Source organism: Amblyraja radiata, chromosome 1 (genome assembly GCF_010909765.2).
Source record: "Amblyraja radiata isolate CabotCenter1 chromosome 1, sAmbRad1.1.pri, whole genome shotgun sequence".
Classification (NCBI taxonomy): domain Eukaryota; kingdom Metazoa; phylum Chordata; class Chondrichthyes; order Rajiformes; family Rajidae; genus Amblyraja; species Amblyraja radiata.
In genome coordinates, this window is record NC_045956.1 from 13,897,656 (window position 1) to 13,919,725 (window position 22,070).

General features: G+C 41.0%; 1 protein-coding gene across 1 annotated transcript in view; it reads left to right on the plus strand.

Annotated features, from left to right (window-relative positions):
- ttc29 (tetratricopeptide repeat domain 29) overlaps positions 1–22,070 on the plus strand; it is a 283,106-nt gene that overhangs the window by 128,049 nt on the left and 132,987 nt on the right. Inside the window, exon 6 of the mRNA XM_033021387.1 lies at positions 16,228–16,319. Coding sequence (XP_032877278.1) covers positions 16,228–16,319 — 92 coding nt within the window. The remainder of the gene's footprint in view (positions 1–16,227; positions 16,320–22,070) is intronic.

Below are 22,070 nucleotides of genomic sequence, written 5' to 3' on the forward strand. Positions count from 1 at the left end.
GCAAAATTGGACCATTGTAATAATAACTAATAAAAAAGGGTGTTACATAATTTTAATTCCAAGCCCTTGAAGAAAATATGTGCACAGTGTTTGAGCATGCAAATAACATTAAAGTTGATAATACAATGCAGTAAAATACATAAAGCTAAATTGTGCAGATGCCAGAAATCTGAAATCAGTGTATTTTGTTCATCAGTCAGCATCTATACAAAGAGAAAAACAAAGATAAAACTTTAGGTTATTGATGTTTTGACTGAACCAGTTATTATAAATGCAGTGTAACTGATTCAGCTACCATAAATCAGCTACCCAATGTGAAAACACTGGAAGCAAATAATGTTCCTATACTTAACCATTGTAAATTGATAGATGCTGAGTTTATCGTGTTTGTTATTTTTATTGGGAATTAAGATCATAGGGTTAACCAAAACATGTTTAATTTACTAACAATCATTACACTTCATATACTTTCTTATATCTTTTTGGTCATGGAACAAATTTTTTGTGACATTAAGTGCTGCATCTAAAGGTGTCTAGCCACTAATTCACCATATCACCACCTGCTCTTCATAACCCAGTGAGCTGGTTCCACTGCATCATAACATGCCAATGCTTAGACTAGTTGCAATGCATGTTACTGTGGCACTTGTCATGAATCATTAGGCTGTGATGTGTCTGATTGATCTGGTAATTGATTGGCTGAGTCATGTAAATCCACTGTGCTCACAGATTCAAAAGGCATACAATATCAAAAAATCATTTGTGAGTGCAACCTGAATGTAGCAATTTGTTAGCGTTACAAAATTTGAGCCAGCAGTTAGCTGGGATGAATTTAATTTATAAAAATAAAACATGTTATGGCAGAAGACATGTTTTGCATTCCCCACTAATGATAACCCACTTATATTAAAAATGAATATTGCTTTTGTTCAATGGACATTAGATCTAAATGTCCCAAGATTTAATAAGCAATAGGTCCCGAAATTTGCATCCAGTCTGGTAGTTTTTGAATGTCAACTCAAATGGGCATCTGCTATAATGATTCAAATGTGGTTGAGTCAAGGATATGCTCGTTTGCAGCCTCGATTCAATGGTATTGTGGGGATGCAAAAGAACGGGTACTCTGGCTAACTCTACAGTGCAAAAAACATGACATTAGTGCAAAAACATAATTTGAACAAAAATGCATGTCCTTGGAAGTGCAAGAGGTGGATCTTTGTGTTCCATTGTTGAGGTAGGGTTTGCACATTGTTTCCATGAATCCAGCATCCCTGTCCCCAGAATCCCTTTGTTCCCAAACAGCCATGTACATTCCTACATGTTATTTCATCCTAAGAGGTATGCGGAGGAAATAGTTCCAGGGGTTTAACCAAGTAAAAAAAGGACTGACTGTATTTACATTTAATTTGATGACATCAATAACAGTAAATGTGGGAAGTTTCATCCCAGTATTGAGGAAAAGCTGGATACACTCTGCTGTGCAGACAAAAAGGCAGAGGGAGCACATGTCTTAATGGTCTTCATATTGTAATGTGTATTTTTTTTAAACTATGGAGGGATTAAGAGTTTTTACTGTTTCCCTGTGTACGGGGTAGTTTGTCTCTCTAGTGTGGAAAATGCGTAATGATATTTTGGACTATAATCCAAATTTTGAAAATGGAAGTCCCAGCGTTCTTAAAGCATATCTAGGTAGATACGTTCCCAGGGCCTGACAAGGGTATCCTTGGACATTGAGAGAAGTTATGGAGGAAATTTCTAGGGCCCTGACAGAGGTGTTTACATAATCTTGAACTATGGGGGAGATACTAGAAGACCGAAGGGTGATCAATGTTGTGCCTTTATTTAAAAATGGCTGCAAGAACAATCCAGGGAACTGCAGCCCAGTGAGTCTGATGTCAGAAGTTACTGGAGGGGAACCTGAGGGACACAATCTATGTGCATTTGTGCAGGCAGGACTGTTTAAGCATAGTGGGTATGTCTTTGTGCTTGAGGAATTATGTCTCACATTTTTTTTAAAGTTCACCAAGAGGATTGACAAAGGCGGGGTGGAGTACATTGTCTATATGAACTCAAACAAGGCCTTTGACGAAGTCTTGTATGATAGGCTAGACCAGAAGTTTAGGTCATATGGGATCCTGGGTGAACTTATCAAATGGATTCACAATTGGTTTGATGGAAAGAGTCAGAATATGGTAGTGGAGGGTTGTTTTTCTAATTGAAGGGTTGTGACCGGTAGTCTGGTCCATAATTGTATGTCATCTATATTAAGAATTTGGGTGACAATGTAATTAATGTGGTTATATGTTATTTGCAGATGATAACAAAATTGATGGTGCAGTGGACAGTGCAAATACATTTCCGGTTTTAAATGTAAACCCTGAAATTGACAGAAATGCATCCTGCAACATGCTTTATTTCACATAATCCCTTACTCTTTACCTCAAAAATATGAAGTTGCTAGAAGTACAATCTTTTAATAGCTTGGCAAAGGTCTTAGTGAACAGTAGAGATACTGTTGCAAAATTCATCTGAAGAAGGGTCCCGACCAGAAACATCACTCTCCATTTTGTCCAGAGATGTTGCCTGACCCACTGAGTTACTCCACCATGTTCTGTCCAGCAATTATTTTGATGCCTCATCAAGATTTGCCTGCATATATGCTCCACAATCTCCCACTGACTGTTGGTGGCCTGAAACACCTCCCAGAGAAGTAGTCTCTGAAAGTAAACATGCTTGCAGATACAGCAGGCAGTGAAGAAAGTTAATGGCGTGTTGGCCTTCATAACAAGAGGAGTTGAGTATGGGAGCAAAGAAGTCCTTCTGCAGTTGAACAGGGCCCTGGTGAGACCACACCTGGAGTATTGTGGGCAGTTTTGGTCTCCAAATTTGAGGAAGGACATTCTTGCTATTAAGGGAGTGCAGATTAGGTTCACGAGTTTAATTCCCGGGATGGCGGGACTGTCATATGTCGATAGAATGGAGTGGCTGGGCTTGTACACACTGGAATTTAGAAGGATGAGAGGGAATCTTATTGAAACATATAAGATTATTAAGGGATTGGACACGCTAGAGGCAGGAAACATGTTCCCGATGTTCCCGATCTAGAACCAGGGGCCACAGTTTAGGAATAAGGGGCAGGGCCGTCTTAACACATGGGCAAGCTGGGCAGTAGCCGGGGGCCCCACTAGCATAGGGGCCCCATGCTAATCTATGTATTGTAGAATGTTATTGCAGAACATGAAAAAGGAGAAGAACATCGCAAGTGCATGACGGCATATTTGATTCGGCATAAATAAACTGGAAGTGTAGGGGCCCCAGTGCACTGCTTTGCCCAGGGGCCTATAATGCTGTTAAGACAGCCCTGACAAGGCCATTTAGAATGGAGATGAGTAAAAACATTTCACCCAGAGAGTTGTGAATCTGTGGAATTCTCTGCCTCAGAAGGCAGTGGAGGCCAATTCTCTGATGCTTTCAAGAAAGAGTTAGATAGAGCGCTTAAAGATAGTGGAGCCAGGGTATATGGTGATAAGGCAGGAATGGGGTATTGAATGTGGATGATCAACCATGATCACAACGAATGGCGGTGCTGGCTCGAAGAGCCGAATGGTCTACTCCTGCACTTATTGTCTATTGTTTAACAACAGGTTAAATCAGCATTTGTTATAATGACATGATAGAAGCTGGGTTTGTAGTCATTGATGAGTGTCTCACCTAATCCCTCAGATAGTCTAATTAATCACAAGGTTCATCATAAATATAATGAGATGTTCATATTTTGCCAAGGTTGGTGCAACTGTAATAGTGCTCAGGACCAACACATCCTGCACAAGGTTATCTGCTTGAACATCATTTCATCTCTGAATTAAATATTCACATCCATCATCATTGCCATTCTTGACAGCATTCTGTAATTTATATTAGTGTGGTGCAACTGGTAGAGCTGTTGGCTCACCGTTCTAATGACCCAGTGCAATCCAGAACTCTAGTGCTGTTTCTGTTGAGTTTTCTAATTCTCCAATGATATAACATATAACATATAACATATAACAATTACAGCACGGAAACAGGCCATCTCGGCCCTACAAGTCCGTGCCGAACAATTATTTTCCCTTAGTCCCACCTGCCTGCACTCATACCATAACCCTCCATTCCCTTCTCATCCATATGCCTATCCAATTTATTTTTAAATGATACCAACGAACCTACCTCCACCACTTCCACTGGAAGCTCATTCCACACCGCTACCACTCTGAGTAAAGAAGTTCCCCCTCATGTTACCCCTAAACTTCTGTCCCTTAATTCTGAAGTCATGTCCTCTTGTTTGAATCTTCCCTATTCTCAAAGGGAAAAGCTGATCCACATCAACTCTGTCTATCCCTCTCATCATTTTAAAGACCTCTATCAAGTCCCCCCTTAACCTTCTGCGCTCCAGAGAATAAAGACCTAACTTATTCAACCTTTCTCTGTAACTTAGTTGTTGAAACCCAGGCAACATTCTAGTAAATCTCCTCTGTACTCTCTCTATTTTGTTGACATCCTTCCTATAATTGGGCGACCAAAATTGTACACCATACTCCAGATTTGGTCTCACCAATGCCTTGTACAATTTTAACATTACATCCCAGCTTCTATACTCAATGCTCTGATTTATAAAGGCTAGCATACCAAAAGCTTTCTTTACCACCCTATCTATATGAGATTCCACCTTCAAGGAAATATGCACGGTTATTCCCAGATCCCTCTGTTCAACTGCATTCTTCAATTCCCTACCATTTACCATATACGTCCTATTTTGATTTGTCCTGCCAAGGTGTAGCACCTCACATTTATCAGCATTAAACTCCATCTGCCATCTTTCAGCCCATTCTTCCAAATGGCCTAAATCAGTGCTTCCCAAACTATCTGATGTGGCGTACCGGTAATTTTTTTCCAATGTGCCAGGTACCGGTAATATGCGTAGTAATATTAATTTATACAGGAAACAATATATATAATGAATATAAGAAAAGTTGATAATTAGTTTTTATCTTATATTAAAGTTTGTAAACAAATAATACAATATTACAATATTAAAAAAAAATTTAAACCAGCAGTCTTCTAACAAAGATATTTTACCACATAATATATAAGTAATAAAAAATATATAATGAATAAAGTACAGTAGTTTAATTTTAAAGAATATACAAAATTTGTAGTTATTTTAAACCGCAATGAATAAAGATGTTAACACAAAGATTGAAAGGAATAGGTAACGTTCAATTGTAGACAGAACAATTGAAAATATATCGTAATACTAAAAAATGAAACTAATTATTTTATTACCACAATAATAGCCATGTTAAAACAATACTCTTTACTAATGGGAAAGGTGAGCCTGCTTCTTCTTTGTCAGCTTATCCAGTCGAGGTTCAATTGAGGACAGTGCCACGCGCAATGGAGAATGAATATCCATAATATTCCTGTACTTTGTTTTAATGACACTCATGGTTGAGAAGCCAGTCTCGCAGAGGTAAGTTGAAGGAAATGGGAGAAGGGTTTTCAGAGCAATTTCACTAAGCTCAGGATATATTGAAGCTTAGTTAGGCCTATATGTTAATTCTAGACTAGGTTAGGTCATTTGCGGTATAATTCATGGTCAAATCAATGGAAAAACACAAAACTAGTGGGAAACTATTTTTTCCCCACCGATATCGATGTTTGAGATAAACTGGACATTTACCAAATAATTAATATAAATTTCATAACCCCAGGTAGCCCTATATACTTAATTTATGATATTAGGATGAAAGCCAAATAAATTCAGTGGGAATTCTTTTATTGAAAAGTATGTGTGAGAGGAACATTGATTAATAGGGTAAGTAATGTTAGGATAAGAAGCTAATATGAAATTTTAAATGAAATTACAAACAGGATAAAAATGGGAAAGTAAAGAATATTCGTACTTACATTCTCAGATCAGTGGATTGTGACAGGGCCTCAAAGGACAAACGCGCTGTCATCCGTATGATACTCTCTGTTCAACTTCTTGATGGTAACTGCGGGAAAGGATTATAATATTAGAGAAGGATGGCCCACTCTGTTATATATTTGCTCCCGGGCCGACGGTACCGCCTCTAGCGGTCGACACGTATCACTAATACAACTCTCATTAGATTTGTTAATATCAAACCATTTGTTTTAGTTTATTTTATATTAATAGTGATGCATTGGAGTTTCCTATTATTAACACATCTAATGAGATTTGTATTAGTGATACTTGTCGACCGCTACAGGCGCCACCGTCGCGGCAGGAGTAAGTTCGCCAATTGGAGTGGGCCATCCTTCTCTAATATCATAATCCTTGCTGCGGGTCACGGGTGACCCGTTGTACGGTTGTTGGGGTGGGTGTAACATCTTTAAACGTTAGGAGAAATGAAATAATATATTCTCTCATTTTTTTTTTGTTCGTGGAGGCAACTCCGTTTCCTAAGAATTCGTCTTGAAGCATAAATTCTTCAATAACTGAGGAATTCCCCACACAAACCCCCAAGAAAGAGAAGCTTGAGAAGATTGGGGTGAAATTTGGCGGGGAAACAGCAAACATGCCGTGTTCACTTATTCCAGATTCTCCCCTCGCCCTTACACCCTCCCATTTTGTCTGCATCCCACACGCTATAGTAGCACCCACTATGTGATGTATAATACAAATAACAAGTACACAACGGAAATGAAAATAAAATGTTTGATTAATTTTAAAGAGAGAGAGAGAGAGAGAGAGGAGAGAGAGAGAAGAGAGAGAGGATCGAGAGCAGAGCAGATGAGGATGAGAGAGATGAGAGCAGAGAGATGAGAGACGAGAGGTGAGAGAGAGGAGAGAGAGAGACGACGATGGATCGAGAGAGGAGAGACTGAGAGGATATGACGCAGAGAGAAGAAGAGAGTGAGAGAGAGGAGATGAGAGGAGAGAGAGAGAGAGAGAGAGAGAGAGAGAGAGAGAGAGAGAGAGAGAGAGAGAGAGAGAGAGAGCTTTGATTATAATTATTACAGATAAATTTCCTACGTTTTGACTCTTTTCTTAATTAAACAAAAGTATGATCTCTGAAGGTGCTATCCTTTCTTTCTTTTCTGGAAACTCGCCGCGTACCGGCAACTGATGGTCCGCGTACCGGTACCGGTCCGCGGACCACCACTTTGGGTAGCACTGGCCTAAATCACTCTGTAGACTTTGGAAATCCTCTTCATTATCCACAACACCCCCTATCTTGGTATAATCTGCATACTTACTAATCCAATTTACCACACCTTCATCCAGATCATTGATGTACATGACAAACAACAAATGACCCAACACAGATCCCTGAGGCACCCCACTAGTCACCTGCCTCCAACCCGACAAACAGCCATCCACCATTACCCTCTGGCGTCTCCCATTCAGCCACTTTTGAATCCATCTTGCTACTCCTGCATTTATACCCAACAGTTGAACCTTCTTAACCAACCTTCCATGAGGAACCTTGTCAAAGGCCTTACTAAAGTCCATATAGACAACATCCACTGCTTTACCCTCGTCAATTTCCCTAGTAACCTCTTCAAAAAATTCCAGAAGATTAGTCAAACATGACCTTCCAGGCACAAATCCATGTTGACTGTTCCTAATCAGACCCTGTTTATCCAGATGCTTATATATATTATCTCTAAGTATCTTTCCCATTAATTTGCCCACCACTGAAGTCAAACTAACAGGTCTATAATTGCTAGGGTTACTCTTAGAACCCTTTTTAAACAATGGAACAACATGCGCAGTACGCCAATCCTCGGGGACTATTCCCGTTTCTAATGACATTTGAAATATTTCTGTCATAGCCCCGGCTATTTCTACACTAACTTCCCTCAATGTCCTAGGGAATATCCTGTCAGGACCTGGAGACTTATCCACTTTTATATTTTTCAAAAGTGTCAGTACTTCTTTTACTTTGAAACTCATAGTATCCATAGCTACTCTACTAGTTTCCCTTACCTCACATAATTTAATATCCTTCTCCTTGGTGAATACCGAAGAAAATAAATTGTTCAATATCTCCCCCATCTCTTCTGGCTCTGCAGATAGCTGTCCACTCTGTCTCTCCAATGGACCAATTTTATCCCTCGTTATCCTTTTGCTATTAATATAGCTGTAGAAACCCTTTGGATTTACTTTCACCTTACTTGCCAAAGCAACCTCGTATCTTCTTTTAGCTTTTCTAATTTCTTTCTTAAGATTCTTTTTACATTCCTTATACTCCTCAAGCACCTCATTTACTTCATGCTGCCTATAATTATTGTAGATCTCCCTCTTTTTCCGAACAAGATGTCCAATTTCCCTTGAAAACCAGGGCTCTTTCCAATTTTTACTGTTTCCTTTCAACCGAACAGGAACATAATGATGCTGTACTCTTAAAATGTCCCCTTTAAATGTCCTCCATTTCTCTTCTACATCCTTCCCATAAAACAAAATGTCCCAGTGCACTCCTTTTAAATCATTTTGCATCTCATCAAAGTTAGCCTTTCTCCAATCAAAAATCTCAACCCTAGGTCCAGTTCTGACCCTCTCCATAATTATATTGAAACTAATGGTATTGTGATCACTGGACCCGAAGTGCTCCCCAACGCATACCTCCGCCACCTGTCCCGTCTCATTTCCTAACAGGAGGTCCAGCACTGCCCCTCCTCTAGTAGGTACCTCTATGTATTACTGCAAAAAACTATCCTGCACACATTTTACAAACTCCAAACCATCCAGCCCATTTACAGAATGTGTTTCCCAGTCTATGTGTGGAAAGCTGAAATCTCCCACAATCACTACCTTGTGCTTACTACTAATATCTGCTATCTCCTTACGTATTTGCTCTTCCAATTCTCGATCCCCATTTGGCGGTCTATAATACACCACTATAAGTGTTGCTACATCTTTCCCACTTCTCAGTTCCACCCAAATAGCCTCCCTAGATGAGCCCTCCAATCTATCATGCCAAAGCACTGCTGTAATATCTTCCCTGACTAGCAATACAACACCTCCACCTCTTGCCCCTCCAATTCTATCACACCTGAAGCTACGAAATCCTGGAATATTTAGTTTCCAATCACAGCCCTCCTGCAACCATGTTTCACTGATCGCCACAACATCATACTTCCAGGTGTCTATCCAGACTCTAAGCTCATCCACGTTTCATACAATGCTCCTAGCATTAAAATATGCACATTTAAGAAACCCCCCGCCTCTTATTCTCTGTTTATTTCCTTTTTCTTCTTTCTCCTCTTGTGACCGAGTGCTTCCCTTTTCTGCTTCCTGCCTCCCACTCTGTCTACTAGCTTTCTCTGATGACATGGCTTTCCCCATGTGCTCCAACTTCCTCTCACATCACACATATGTGCAAGTGGAAAGGTTATTTGGCCATTGTTGGTCGCCCAGGGTGTAGGTAAGTGGTATAATCTGGAGGGACTTGATGGGAATGTGGGGCTAATATGTTTCATGGAAAATTACTGGTGGAGTAGGATTGTGCTGTGAACCAGTATAGACGTAATAGGACAAAGTGGCCCCTTCTGTGTTCGAAGGCAATATGGTATAATGGCCCTCACTCGTGTCTCCTTGGTACCCTGCAACTCTGTCCTTGCTCCCCCTCCCTCTAGTCGCAACAGAGACAGTCCCCCTAATCCTTACCTTCCACCCCATCAGCCGTCGCATACAGCACATAATCCTGTGAAATTTCCACCACCTTCAACGGGATCCCACCACTCGCCACATTTTCCCATCTCCACCCCTTTCCGCCTACCGCAGAGACCATTCCCTCCACAACTCTCTGGTTAACTCATCCCTTCCTACCCAAACCACCCCCTCCCCAGGTACCTTCCCTTGAAACCGCAGAAGATGCAACACCTGTCGCCATACCTCCTCCCTCGACTCTGTGACAGTCATTTCAGGTTAGGCAGAGATTTACTTGCACCTCCTCCAACCTCATCTAATGTATCCATTGTTCAAGATGTGGACTCTTATACATCAGCAAGACCAAACGCAGGCTGGGCGATCGTTTTGTGGAACACCTTCTCTCAACCCGCCTGAACTTACCTGATCTCCCGGTTGCTGGACACTTTAATTCTCCTTCCCATTCCTACACAGACCTTTCGGTCCTCCATTGTCAGAGTGAGGCTAAATGCAAATTGGAGGAACAGCATCTCATATTTGGCTTGGGCAACTTACAGCCCAGTGGTATGAATATTGATTTATCTCACTTCAGGTTCACCCCGGCATTCCCTCTCTCACTATCCCTCCCCCACCCAAGTCACACTAGTTCCTCATTTTCACCCAACAAACAGCTAACAATGGCTTGTTTCCTTTATCATCATTACTTTTTTACATGTCTTTCATTCATTGTTCGTTATCTCCACTTCACAATATGTATCTCTCGTTTCCCTTATCCCTAACCAGTCTTAAGAAGGGTCTCGACCCGAAATGTCACCCAGTCCTTCTCTCCAGAGATGCTGATTGTCCCGCTGAGTTACTCCAGCTTTTTGTGTCTATCTTTGATATAATTTGATCCCCCTTTCCTCCAAACTCAAAGACTGAAATGAATAAAAGCATCAACAATAGATTTAGGCTGATTATTGTCATGTGTCATGTGCAGTGAAAAGCTTTCTTTTGCATGCTTTCCAATGTTGACTCTCCACCACCGTCCTATCGATGAAGACAGGTAGACTTAATGTACCAGAAAGCTGTCAATTCTTTTTGACTGTCGATACTGAACATGAAGAGCTATTTGGATTACCTCTGCAATACAATTATTTCAATGTGCTAGAACTAAAGATGTCATCTGTAGAAAAACAACTCAATTGTTTCATTAATAACGGCTATAAATGTAACTAGACCAAGTGCAGACCCGTTGGGTCTGTTTCCCCAACGGCGTTTGCGGGGGGGTGGGGAGCTGCGGCATCACACTCACATTAACCACCCCCCAAACACACCGGTGGGGGGTGGGGGGGTGAGAAGAAGGGAGGGAGGGGAGAGGAGGAAACGGGACAGGTTTGGGAGGGAAAGGAGAGCGGGGTAGGGGGTGAGAGAGGGGGATGGGGAGAGAGATGTGGGGGAGGGGGGGGATGGGGAGGGAGGGGAGGAGGGAGGGAGGGGAGAGGGGTGGGGGGAGAGTGGGGAGGGAGAGTGGAGGGGGAAGGGGGAGAGGTGGAAGAGTGGGGAGGGAGGAGGAAAGGGGTAGGGGGAGTGATGGAAGAGGGACAGAGGGGTAGGAGGAAGGGGGCGGGTGGAGAGAGGGAAGGGGTGGGGTAGAGAGGGAAGGGGGGTGGGGGAGAGAGGGATGGGTGAGAGAGGGAGAGGGGTGAGGAGAGGGAAACATAGAAACATAGAAATTAAGTGCAGGAGTAGGCCATTCGGCCCTTCGAGCCTGCACCACCATTCAATATGATCATGGCTGATCATCCAACTCAGTATCCTGTATCTGCCTTCTCTCCATACCCCCTGATCCCTTTAGCCACACGGGCCACATCTAACTCCCTCTTAAATATAGCCAATGAACTGGCCTCAACTACCTTCTGTGCCAGTGAATTCCAGAGATTCACCACTCTCTGTGTGAAAAATGTTTTTCTCATCTCGGTCCTAAAATATTTACCCCTTATCCTTAAACTGTGACCCCTTGTCCTGGACTTCCCCAACATCTGGAACAATCTTCCTGCATCTAGCCTGTCCAACCCCTTAAGAATTTTGTAAGTTTCTATAAGATACCCCCTCAATCTTCTAAAATCTAGCGAGTACAAGCCGAGTCTATCCAGTCTTTATTCATATGAAAGTACTGACATCCCAGGAATCAGTCTGGTGAACCTTCTCTGTACTCCCTCTATGGCAACAATGTATTTGAGCATTGGGCATTGTGACATCACACGATGGAACGTTCACCAGGTGCTGGTGCTCCTGCAAAGGCATATGTAAATGGATCCATTCCGATTGGACATATGTGAACATCGGGCATTGTGACATCACACGATGGAACGTTCACCAGGGGCTGGGGCTGGGGCTGCTTCTATGGGTGAGAAGCCAGTTTATTTTTGAAATATTGGGGGGGGGGGGGGGGGAGAAGGCTTTGATTAAAAATGTGTACATAAACACGACGAAATGTAATCAGGAGTGGATACTTTGAAAGAAAAGTGAAATCTCTACCGAAATGGAAAAGATGTCGGCGATTCTGCGTCTGGTTTCGGAGTTGCAAGGAATCAAAGGAAGAAAGGCAGCTGGCAGCCGGACGGATGGACGCCGGACGCCGGCAGGCACACAGTTTTATATAATAATAGATAGATAGATTTGATGTTATCCACTAGACTAGTTTCAGGATGAAATTTTGTATTGTTTTATTTGATACGTTAGGATTAAACACATTACATGCCTGTTTGCACTTGCACTGAGGGGAAAATAAGCTATAAAAGCTGAATGGCAATTTGTGTTAGTGATTACATGCTTTTATACAGAGATGAAATGAGTAATGTTGAAGTATACCATGAATTACGTATGATTAATTAATACATAGTTCACCATTCTGAACCAAAACAAAAGGCTTGCCAAATGTTCTTATGACAAAAATATACCATACAGACTTTGGAAAGCACTTTAATAAGAATACATTGCCAACATCAACAACTTTAAAGCGGTGACCTTTAAAAAAGGGATCTTCAAAAATAATAGCTTACAACTGTACTCATACTTTACCTCATCTTTACAATTTAAAAAAATAATATATTGAAATTTCTAGTAAGTGTAATAAAAGTGCAAAGCTACATAGATGTTTGTATTTTTTTAAACCGATTTGAGAATTTCTTTAATTCCACTTGTGAAGGTTCCTATATATATTTTTTGCCTTACCTGGGAGTTTTATTTATGTTTCTTCACTCAACATCTTTAGAGTTCAGGAAGCTCAGTTCTTGTTTGTTGTCTTACAACTTCTGGCAAAATTAATCTAAACAAAAAATAATTTCAATTACCTGGAAATCCAGCCTACAGTTAATTTGTTTACAAATTGTTTTTGCTTTCATAATGAATGATGTAGGCTAAGGGAAGATTAGTTTTGTTTTAGTTTAGTTTAGAGATACAGCATGGAAACAGCAGGGCTGCCAACATTGGGTGAGATTGAGAGTGAGAAATTGCGAGGGAGGTAGCGAGCTTTCGCATTTTTCAGCTTGAAATTGTGCAATCTGGTGCAAACTGTAGCAGTACAGTACAACATTTATGCTTTAAATTGTATTAGGTATGACTAAGGTTAGGCTAAATTACATTCCTAATTACTTTCCACAGTAGAACTAGGCTATGATCAACAGGTGCAGCACATGAATGACTATATTCATGTATGGAAATCAGATTATAATTCATGGTGTTATGCATATCTATATATAGAGAAAAACAGAGAGAAACAAGGCAAGAGTCGGACATCCATCACTGTTCTGCACAAATAAATCAATCAACCTTACCGTTTGACTATAGAAAGAAGATGAAAATAGTGCCACATATTCAATTGTATATGGTTCAATGAAATTAAGATATATATGTAAAACTATGTATGGAAACAGGCCCTTCAGCCCACCAAGACCACACCGACCAGCAATTTATCATATACCAGTTCCATCCTACACGCCAGGAACAATTTACAGAAGCCAATTAACTTACAAATCTGCACTTCTTTTGGATGTGGGATAAACTGGAATATCCAGAGAAAACCCATGTGGTATTAAGGCAGCAACTCTACCGCTGCGCCACAGTGCCACCCCATTAAATTATTTTTTCTGTAATATATTTATTATGGTGTCACGTCAATAAAGATGAACACATGATTCTGATTTCTGCCCTTAGTTGGATAACACACATCTCCAGTCATTGTGTTTTATGGCTGGTTTTCAACCTCTTCAGTCTGAAGGTCTTGACGCGAAACATCACCCATTCTTTCTCTCCAGAGATGTCTGCTGCCTGTCCTGCTGAGTTATTCCAGTTTTTAGTGTCTATCTTCAGTTTAAACCAGCATCTGTAGTTCCTTCCTACACTCTTTGTTAACAGGTCCTATTCTCATTATATTATTCACCTCAACTAAGTTTTTTTTCACCTCCGTTGCTGCAGAGAATACAATCCCAGTTATCAAATCTTTCTGCAAAGTGAAAAAAAAATTCCAGCCCAGCCAACATCTTCATAAATCGCCCCTCGATCCTCTCCAGAGTAATTGCACCCTTTCTACAATGTGTTGTAGTCTTTCAGCATGGAAACAGGCCCTTCATTCCAACTTGTTCATGCAGATCAAGATGCCCCAATTAAACTAGTCACATTTACCCGCATATGGCCCATATCTCTTTAAACCTTGTGTGTGCCAGTGTGTGTGTGTGAGAGTGTATGTCAGTGAAGCGGCGACAACATCCGGAGCGAGTGGAGACTTGGCGATGCCCAGGGAGCGTTTCCCTCTCCCCCCCCGCCTCCCCCCTTGTCTCTTCCCCCCTCCCCTCCCGGGAATGCGGGCCGGCCCAGGTGCTCTGTGTCCAGCTGCGGTCCGGGGGAGGTAAGAGTCAGTGACCCGGGGGGATCAGTGACCCGGGGGTCGGGCATCAGAGCGGAACCTTAGCCCGAGATTCATCCCCGCGGCTCCGGAGGCGGCAGCGACGCCCCCACTCACCCGATCCGCTCCTGGCTCCAGTCCGGGGTTAAACCTCCATGGGGTGTGGACAGAGCGGTCGACGGACACAGAGCCGCCGGAGATAAGGTTGGGAGTTGTGAGTGGTGCCTCGGGAGGGGAGGGAGGTGTCGGTGCTGGGACCACTGCAGGGGAGAAACTAAACTTTCCCCCATATCATCCTGCGGGCCAGTAGTTTGACAGCCCTGCTTTAAACCAATGCCCTCTAGTTCTTGAATCACATATCCCAGGAAAAAGACTATGCATTCACCTTATATATTCCCCTCGTGGTTTTTACTCACCTCTAAAACAATTTTCGCTTTAGTTTGAACTTCCAACACCTGAAGATTTTTGAGCATGAGAAATTTGTGATCAGCGTGAGAGCATGAGAATTTTGTGAAATGCGTGACTCTCAAGCTCAATGCGTGAGAAGTGCAGCCATGAAACAGCCCCTTCGGTCCACTGAGTCCATGCTGACCATCAATCACCTGTACACTAATTCTATGTTATCCCACTTTTGCATCATACACACTAGGGGTAATTTATAGGAACCAACAAATCTGCATGTCTTTGAAAAGTGGAAATTGAGAAGTTGAAAAATTATTCGACAGATATCATGCCAAATTAGAATGAAAGTGAAACTGGATTGTAAATAGAAGTTAAAAAAATATTGCAACAGGTTAAGCAGATTTTTTTTCAATTAATTAAATAATTTCATAAAGGCCACATTTTTACTCCACCAATAAAGTGGCAAAGGGCTTGGAAGAAAAATGAACATATTGGGTCCAGCTGAGGATAGCGTTCTTTTCAATCAATTTTTAAAACTCCAGATCCACTCTTCAATTACACATCTAATAATGTAGAGGAGCGGAAGAAGAATCTGAAGAAGGGTCTCGACCCGAAACATCACCCATTCCTTCTCTCCAGAGAAGCTACCTGACCTGCTGAGTTACTCCAACATTTTGTGTCTACCTTCTAATTATGTGAGCAATTTAGGACTGATTTGAGGAAATAATTCTTCACCCAGAGTTGTGAACCTGCAGAATTCTGTGCCACAGAAGGCAGTGGGGGCCAATTCACTGGATGTTTTCAAGAGAGTTAGATTTAGCTCTTAGGGCTAAAGGAATCAAGGGATATGGTGGGAAAGCAGGAACAGGGTACTGATTTTAGATGCTCAGCCATAATTATATTGAATGGCAGTGCTGGCTCGAAGGGTCGAATGACCTACTCCTGCACCTATTTTTCTATGTTTCTACAACGAGAAATTGTTGGAAAAAGGTCATCACATGCAGCTATTCCTGCAGCAGTTGTCATAGCCTTTGATCTGGCACTTCACACAGTTCCAGGGTCGAAGGCGTGGCAGGTTCCGCGGAGCAGTCGCTATGAGAGTGGCATTGCTCGGCCTAACCTTTGCCATCCAAGGTTCAGGTAAATTTTCGGGCCTTATTTTTCAGTAAAAACTAGCGTCTTGGACGCCGGGAAATACGGTAATCTTAAAAATAATTTATTTTGCTTGCATTTTTTTACTCCATATTTTTCTAAATGATTTGTCTCTTTCTCTCTTCCTTAGTACTTACAAACATATTTGGAGCTGTCCAGTTCCATAGATGATGATGCTGGTTTAGGCAAAGCTTATGAAGCTCTGGCAATGGCCTTACTAAGGTAGGTTGTATTTTGCTAACTCAAACTTGTTCAGCAGTGAAAATCAAAATTGTTAGAAGTACGTTCCTAAATATTACAAACTTATTAAATCTGAAGCATTTCTCATTGTGAATAATTCTTTCGTAAAAGTTATCCAGTTATTTTAAAGCAAAATTAAAAATCTACAAAAATAATGAAACATTTAACATCTAACAGCAAACAAGTAACTGTTATCTTTGTTCCAGCCAGTGTATTTTGAGTTTAAAGTTAAGCATCAAAATTTTCCAAACTCCAAAAATATTTTCTTATTTTAACTTTTATAAATGTGCATTAAGTTAAAACAATTTTTTCATTACCTTATCATTCTGTCTATTTTTTGGTCAGGTTGAGATGTTTAAATGTATTCCCAGTGGCAGCAGGTGTGTTTTTTAGTTACAAATGCTTCCACAGTATCACAACTCCACCATTAAACATACTGCATTTTTATTAAATGCAATTCAACAGTCCAGTAAGCATCCGAATTTATTAAATTAAACTGGTTCGCTCCTTGATTAAAATTTAGAAATGACCAAAGAAAAAAATATAATTGAAAGTATTTACATTAATTCATGAAATGAAGGAAGTCGTTTAAATTTCCACCTGTCACCATTCGCATTTTCTTCTTGCTAAAAGCTTTCCTCCTCAAACTTGGTGGCACAATTGGCAACCCCCCTGAGTGACTGTTTTCATCTCTGCTATATTTGATTTCTCCACACTGAACAAATGATTAAGTTTTCATGCATTGGTTCAGCCAAAATCTGTGTTCACTCAACCATATCCTTTATTGATTACTTCTTCAGCAAACAGTAGGCCGTGTGTGATGTACATAATTGGACAGTTGTCAGGGGATAAGGGTGTTAAGAGTCCTGTTTCTCCAGCTGGAAATTGGAAACACCTTGATATACAAATAGAGCATGTCCCATCTCTCCTCAGCACTGAGACTAAGGAAATCTGTTTTCTGAGAAAATAAATTAACTATTTAAGGCTTCCAACGGAAGTATCTAAGAGCATAGAATTTTTTCCTCAAAATGTTCAGTGCTGCAAGGTTAAAGCAAATTTAATATTATAAGGCTGTTTTATTAGAAATTGCCATGGAATGGTGAATGAAGTGCCTAGATGGATTATAATGTACAAATAAGTCTCATTTTTGTAATTTGTGCACTTTATAAAAAATTAAGACATCCATTTGTATCTGTGAATTAGGAAGATTAATAACTTGCTTCGTTAAGCAACACTGCACTGTTAAATGCATGATTACCTTTTTATATTTGAAATTATTTTGTCTCCTTAAGTACATAGAAAATACGTCTGAAGAAGGGTTTTGGCCCGAAACGTTGCCTTTTTTCTTCGCTCCATAGATGCTGCTGCACCCGCTGAGTTTCTCCAGCTTTTTTGTGTACCATAGAAAATACATCTTGGTTAAATATTTGGACACTAGCAGCTATATTGAGTGTGTAAATATATTTTACAAATAATAACACCACATTGCCAGGGATGGTACCTTGGAGATTACTGTGAACAATGTTAATCAAAATCCCTGTCTTTCTATATCTTAATGGAAAAAATATACTATTTATATCAAATGGTTAAAGTCTCTACTTGTGTTATAAATGGAGAAAGTTTTATCCATGTTCAACATTTGTGAAGTTATAGTAATCAGTGCACTTTCTAGGTTGCTGATACTTGTGCAAGGAAAGGATTTTCTGTCTTTGGTGGGAAGGATATCGGTCCATCATTTGGATTTTTCCATTACTCCGACAATATTTCATGTACAATGTTCTCTGTATTTTTAGACAAATTCCTTGTCAATAAAGAGGCAGAAACTTAGAATAATATGCAATATGTTCCAAAAGGCTGGGCAACATAAAATAATGTGAAATTTTAAAAAAACACAAGAAAGTGGGAGCAGGAATAGGCTACCAGGCCTCTCATGTCTGCCCCACTCTTCAACATGATCATGATTGGTTTATGCTGGCCTCTGCTCCTGCCATGTTTCAGATCCCCATGACCCTCCGTTCCTTGTTCTTTCAAGTATTTATTTCCATGTTAAATACTGTATATCTAATGATCTGACCACCACCCTTGGAGGCAAAGATTTCCTGCGATTCTCGTGTGAGAGAAGACATTTCTACACAGCTGAGTTTTAAATTACTCTTATTTGTAGCTATTTCCCTTTCTTCGCAATTCTCCCAATTGTGAAAACATCTCAATATTTACCCTGTAAAGTCCCCTTGAGATCTTACATGTTTGAATCAGATCGCCCTTAATTCTTGTAAATTCCAAGGAGTACAATAGGCAATAGACAATAGGTGCAGGAGTAGGCCATTCGGCCCTTTGAGCCAGCACCGCCATTTACTGTGATCATGGCTGATCATCCACATTCAGTATCCTGTTCCTGCCTTTTCCCCGTATCCCGCTATCTTCAAGAGCTTTATCCAACTCTCTCTTGAAAGCATACAGAGAATTTGCCTCCACTTCCATCTGAAGCAGAGAATTCCGCAGATTCACGACCCTCTGTGTGAAAACGTTTTTCCTCATCTCCGTTCTAAATGGCTTACCCCTTATTCTTAAACTGTGGCCCCTGGTTCCAGACTCGCCCAACATCGGGAACATGTTTCCTGCCTCTAGCATGTCCAAACCTTTAATAATCTTATATGTGTGTACCTACCAAGGACTGTGAATGTTATCATGTTTGATAAAAAAGGAGGGAATGAAAGATCGAATCTAAATCTAAATCTAAATCAAATCTAAAATTGAGTCGTTCCTCTACAAAAGCATGGTCTAGTAGAACAAAAGAATGGCTCGATGCCAAGTCTGAATGACTTTGCAAATTATATGGAACACAATATGGAGGAGACATTAAGATGGAAACCTGCGTAATAACATGTGCTCTTTCAAGGCCATAAAGAAGTCAAGATTGAAAAAAATAGCTGACGCTCCAGAGATAAGTAATAATTATTGCATGAGCTTGATTTGGACCCAGCTTTTCCTATATTCTGAAAGGCTATAAAATGTTTGAGTCATGCCATATTCAGACTTGGTAGGAGTGTTTTACTGACAAGAAAAATGTATAATTGTGCTAACTTTCCTTTGTTCTGTGAGTGGAGCCTGAGAAGCACTGAGCAACGTTTGTGCTCATGGTCGATCTTGCAACTCCCATCTAACGAATCAATTAAACATTGCCATGGTTTACCTTTAACAATTTTGTTGCTATCTGCTTTTTAAGAGACAAAGCTTGACACAAGAACTCCCAGATCTCGTTGTACTTCTCTATTTCCCAATTTGACACCATTCAGATAATAATCTGCCTTCCTGTTTTCGCCACCAAAGTGGATAACCTCACATTTATACACATTAAACTGCATCTGCCATGCATCTGCCCACTCACCCAACCTGTCCAAGTCACCCTGCATCCTCATAGCATCCTCCTCACAGTTTACACGGCCACCCAGTTTTGTGTCATCTGCAAATTTGCTAATGTTACTTTTAATCCCTTCATCTAAATCATTAATGTATATTGTAAATAGCTGCGGTCCCAGCACCGAGCCTTGCGGTACCCCACTAGTCACTGCCTTCCATTCTGAAAGGGACCCGTTAATCCCTACTCTTTGTTTCCTGTTTGCCAACCAATTTTCTATCCATGTCAGTACCCTGCCCCCAATACCATGTGCTCTCATTTTTGTCCACTGATCTCCTATGTGGGACCTTATCAAATGCTTTCTGAAAGTCCAGGTACACTACATCCACTGGCTCTCCTTGTCCATTTTCCTAGTTACATCCTCAAAAAATTCCAGAAGATTAGTCAACCATGATTTCCCCTTCGTAAATCCATGCTGACTCGGACCAATCCTGCTACTGCTATCCAAATGTGCTGCTATTTCATCTTTTATAATTGACTCCAGCATCTTCCCCACCACCATGTCAGGCTAACTGGTCTATAATTCCCTGATTTCTCTCTCCCGCCTTTCTTAAAAAGTGGGTTAACATTAGCTACCCTCCAATCCACAGGAACTGATCCTGAATCTATAGACCATTGGAAAATGATCACCAATGCGCCCACAATTTCTAGAGCCACTTCCTTAAGTACCCTGGGATGTACACCATCAGGCCCTGGGGATTTATCAGCCTTCAGTCCCATCAGTCTACCCAACACCATTACCTGCCTAATATGAATTTCCTTCAGTTCCTCCATTACCCTAGATCCTCTGGCCACTAGTACATCAGGGAGATTGGTTGCTTCTTCCTTAGTGAAGCCGGATACAATGCACCTGTTCAACTCATCTGCCATTTCCTTGTTCCCCATAATAAATTCACCTGTTTCAGTCTTCAAGGGTTCAACTTTGGTCTTAATGATTTTTTTCCTCTTCATATACCTAAAGAAGCTTTTACCATCCTGCTTTATATTCTTGGCTAGCTTACCTTTATACCTCATCTTTTCTCCCCGTATTGCCTTTTTAGTTATCTTCTGTTGCTCTTTAAAAGTTTCCCAATCCTCTGGTTTCCTGCTTATCTTTTCTATCTTATACTTCTCTTTTATTTTTATACTGTCCCTGACTTCCCTTGTCAGCCACGGTCGCCCCTTATTCCCCTTGGAATCTTTCTCCCTTTTTGGAATGAACTGATCCTGCACCTTCTGTATTATTCCCAGAAATACCTGCCATTCTTGTTCCACTGTCATCCCTGCTAGGATATCTTTCCAGTCAACTTTGGCCAGCTCCTCCCTCATGGCTCCATAGTCCCCTTTGTTCAACTATAATACTGATACTTCCGATTTTCCCATCTCCCTCTCAAATTGTAGAATATAATTTATCATATTATGGTCACTACCTCCTAATGGCTCCTTTAACTCAAGTTCCCTTATCAAATCCGGTTCATTACACAACACTAAATCTAGAATTGCCTTCTCCCTGGTAGGCTCCAGTACAAGCTGCTCTAAGAATCCATCACGGAGGCACTCCACAAACTCCCTTTCTTGGGGTCCAGTACCAACCTGATTTTCCCAGTCTACCTGCATGTTGAAATCCCCCTTAACTACCGTAGCATTACCTTTACGACGTGGCAATTTTAACTCTTGATTCAACATGCACCCTATATCCAGGTTACTGTTTGGGGGCCTGTAGATAACTCCCATTACGGTCTTTTTACCCTTACAATTCCTCAGTTCTATCCATACTGACTCTACATCTCCTGATTCTATGTCACCCCACACAGGGGACTGAATTTCATTCCTCACCAACAGAGCTACCCCATCCCCTCTGCCCACCTGTCTGTCTTTTCAATAGGACATATACCCTTGAATATTTAGTACCCAGCCCTGGTCCTCTTGCAGCTATGTCTCTGTAATTCCCACAACATCATACTTGCCAATTTCTAACTGAGCCTCAAGCTCTTCCACTTTATTTCTTATTCTTCACGCATTCATATACAACACTTTAACTTCTATATTCAACTCTCCTCTCACACGGGTCACTATTGGCCCTGACCTTACTCTCTTATCCCTTCTCGAACTTTCCTTCCCATTAATTCGGGAGTCTTTTGCATCTTTTCCTGTACTCACTTCCCCCTTAACTCCATCTTTAGACTCCCAATTTATCAATCCCTCCCCCCCCACTATTTAGTTTAAACCCACACGTGTAGCAGTGGTACTGATCCAAACTGTCTATAGCATTGTAAGGCACTGTGCCTGTTGATGTTTTCAACGATGATGATGATGATGATTATTATTGTCACGTT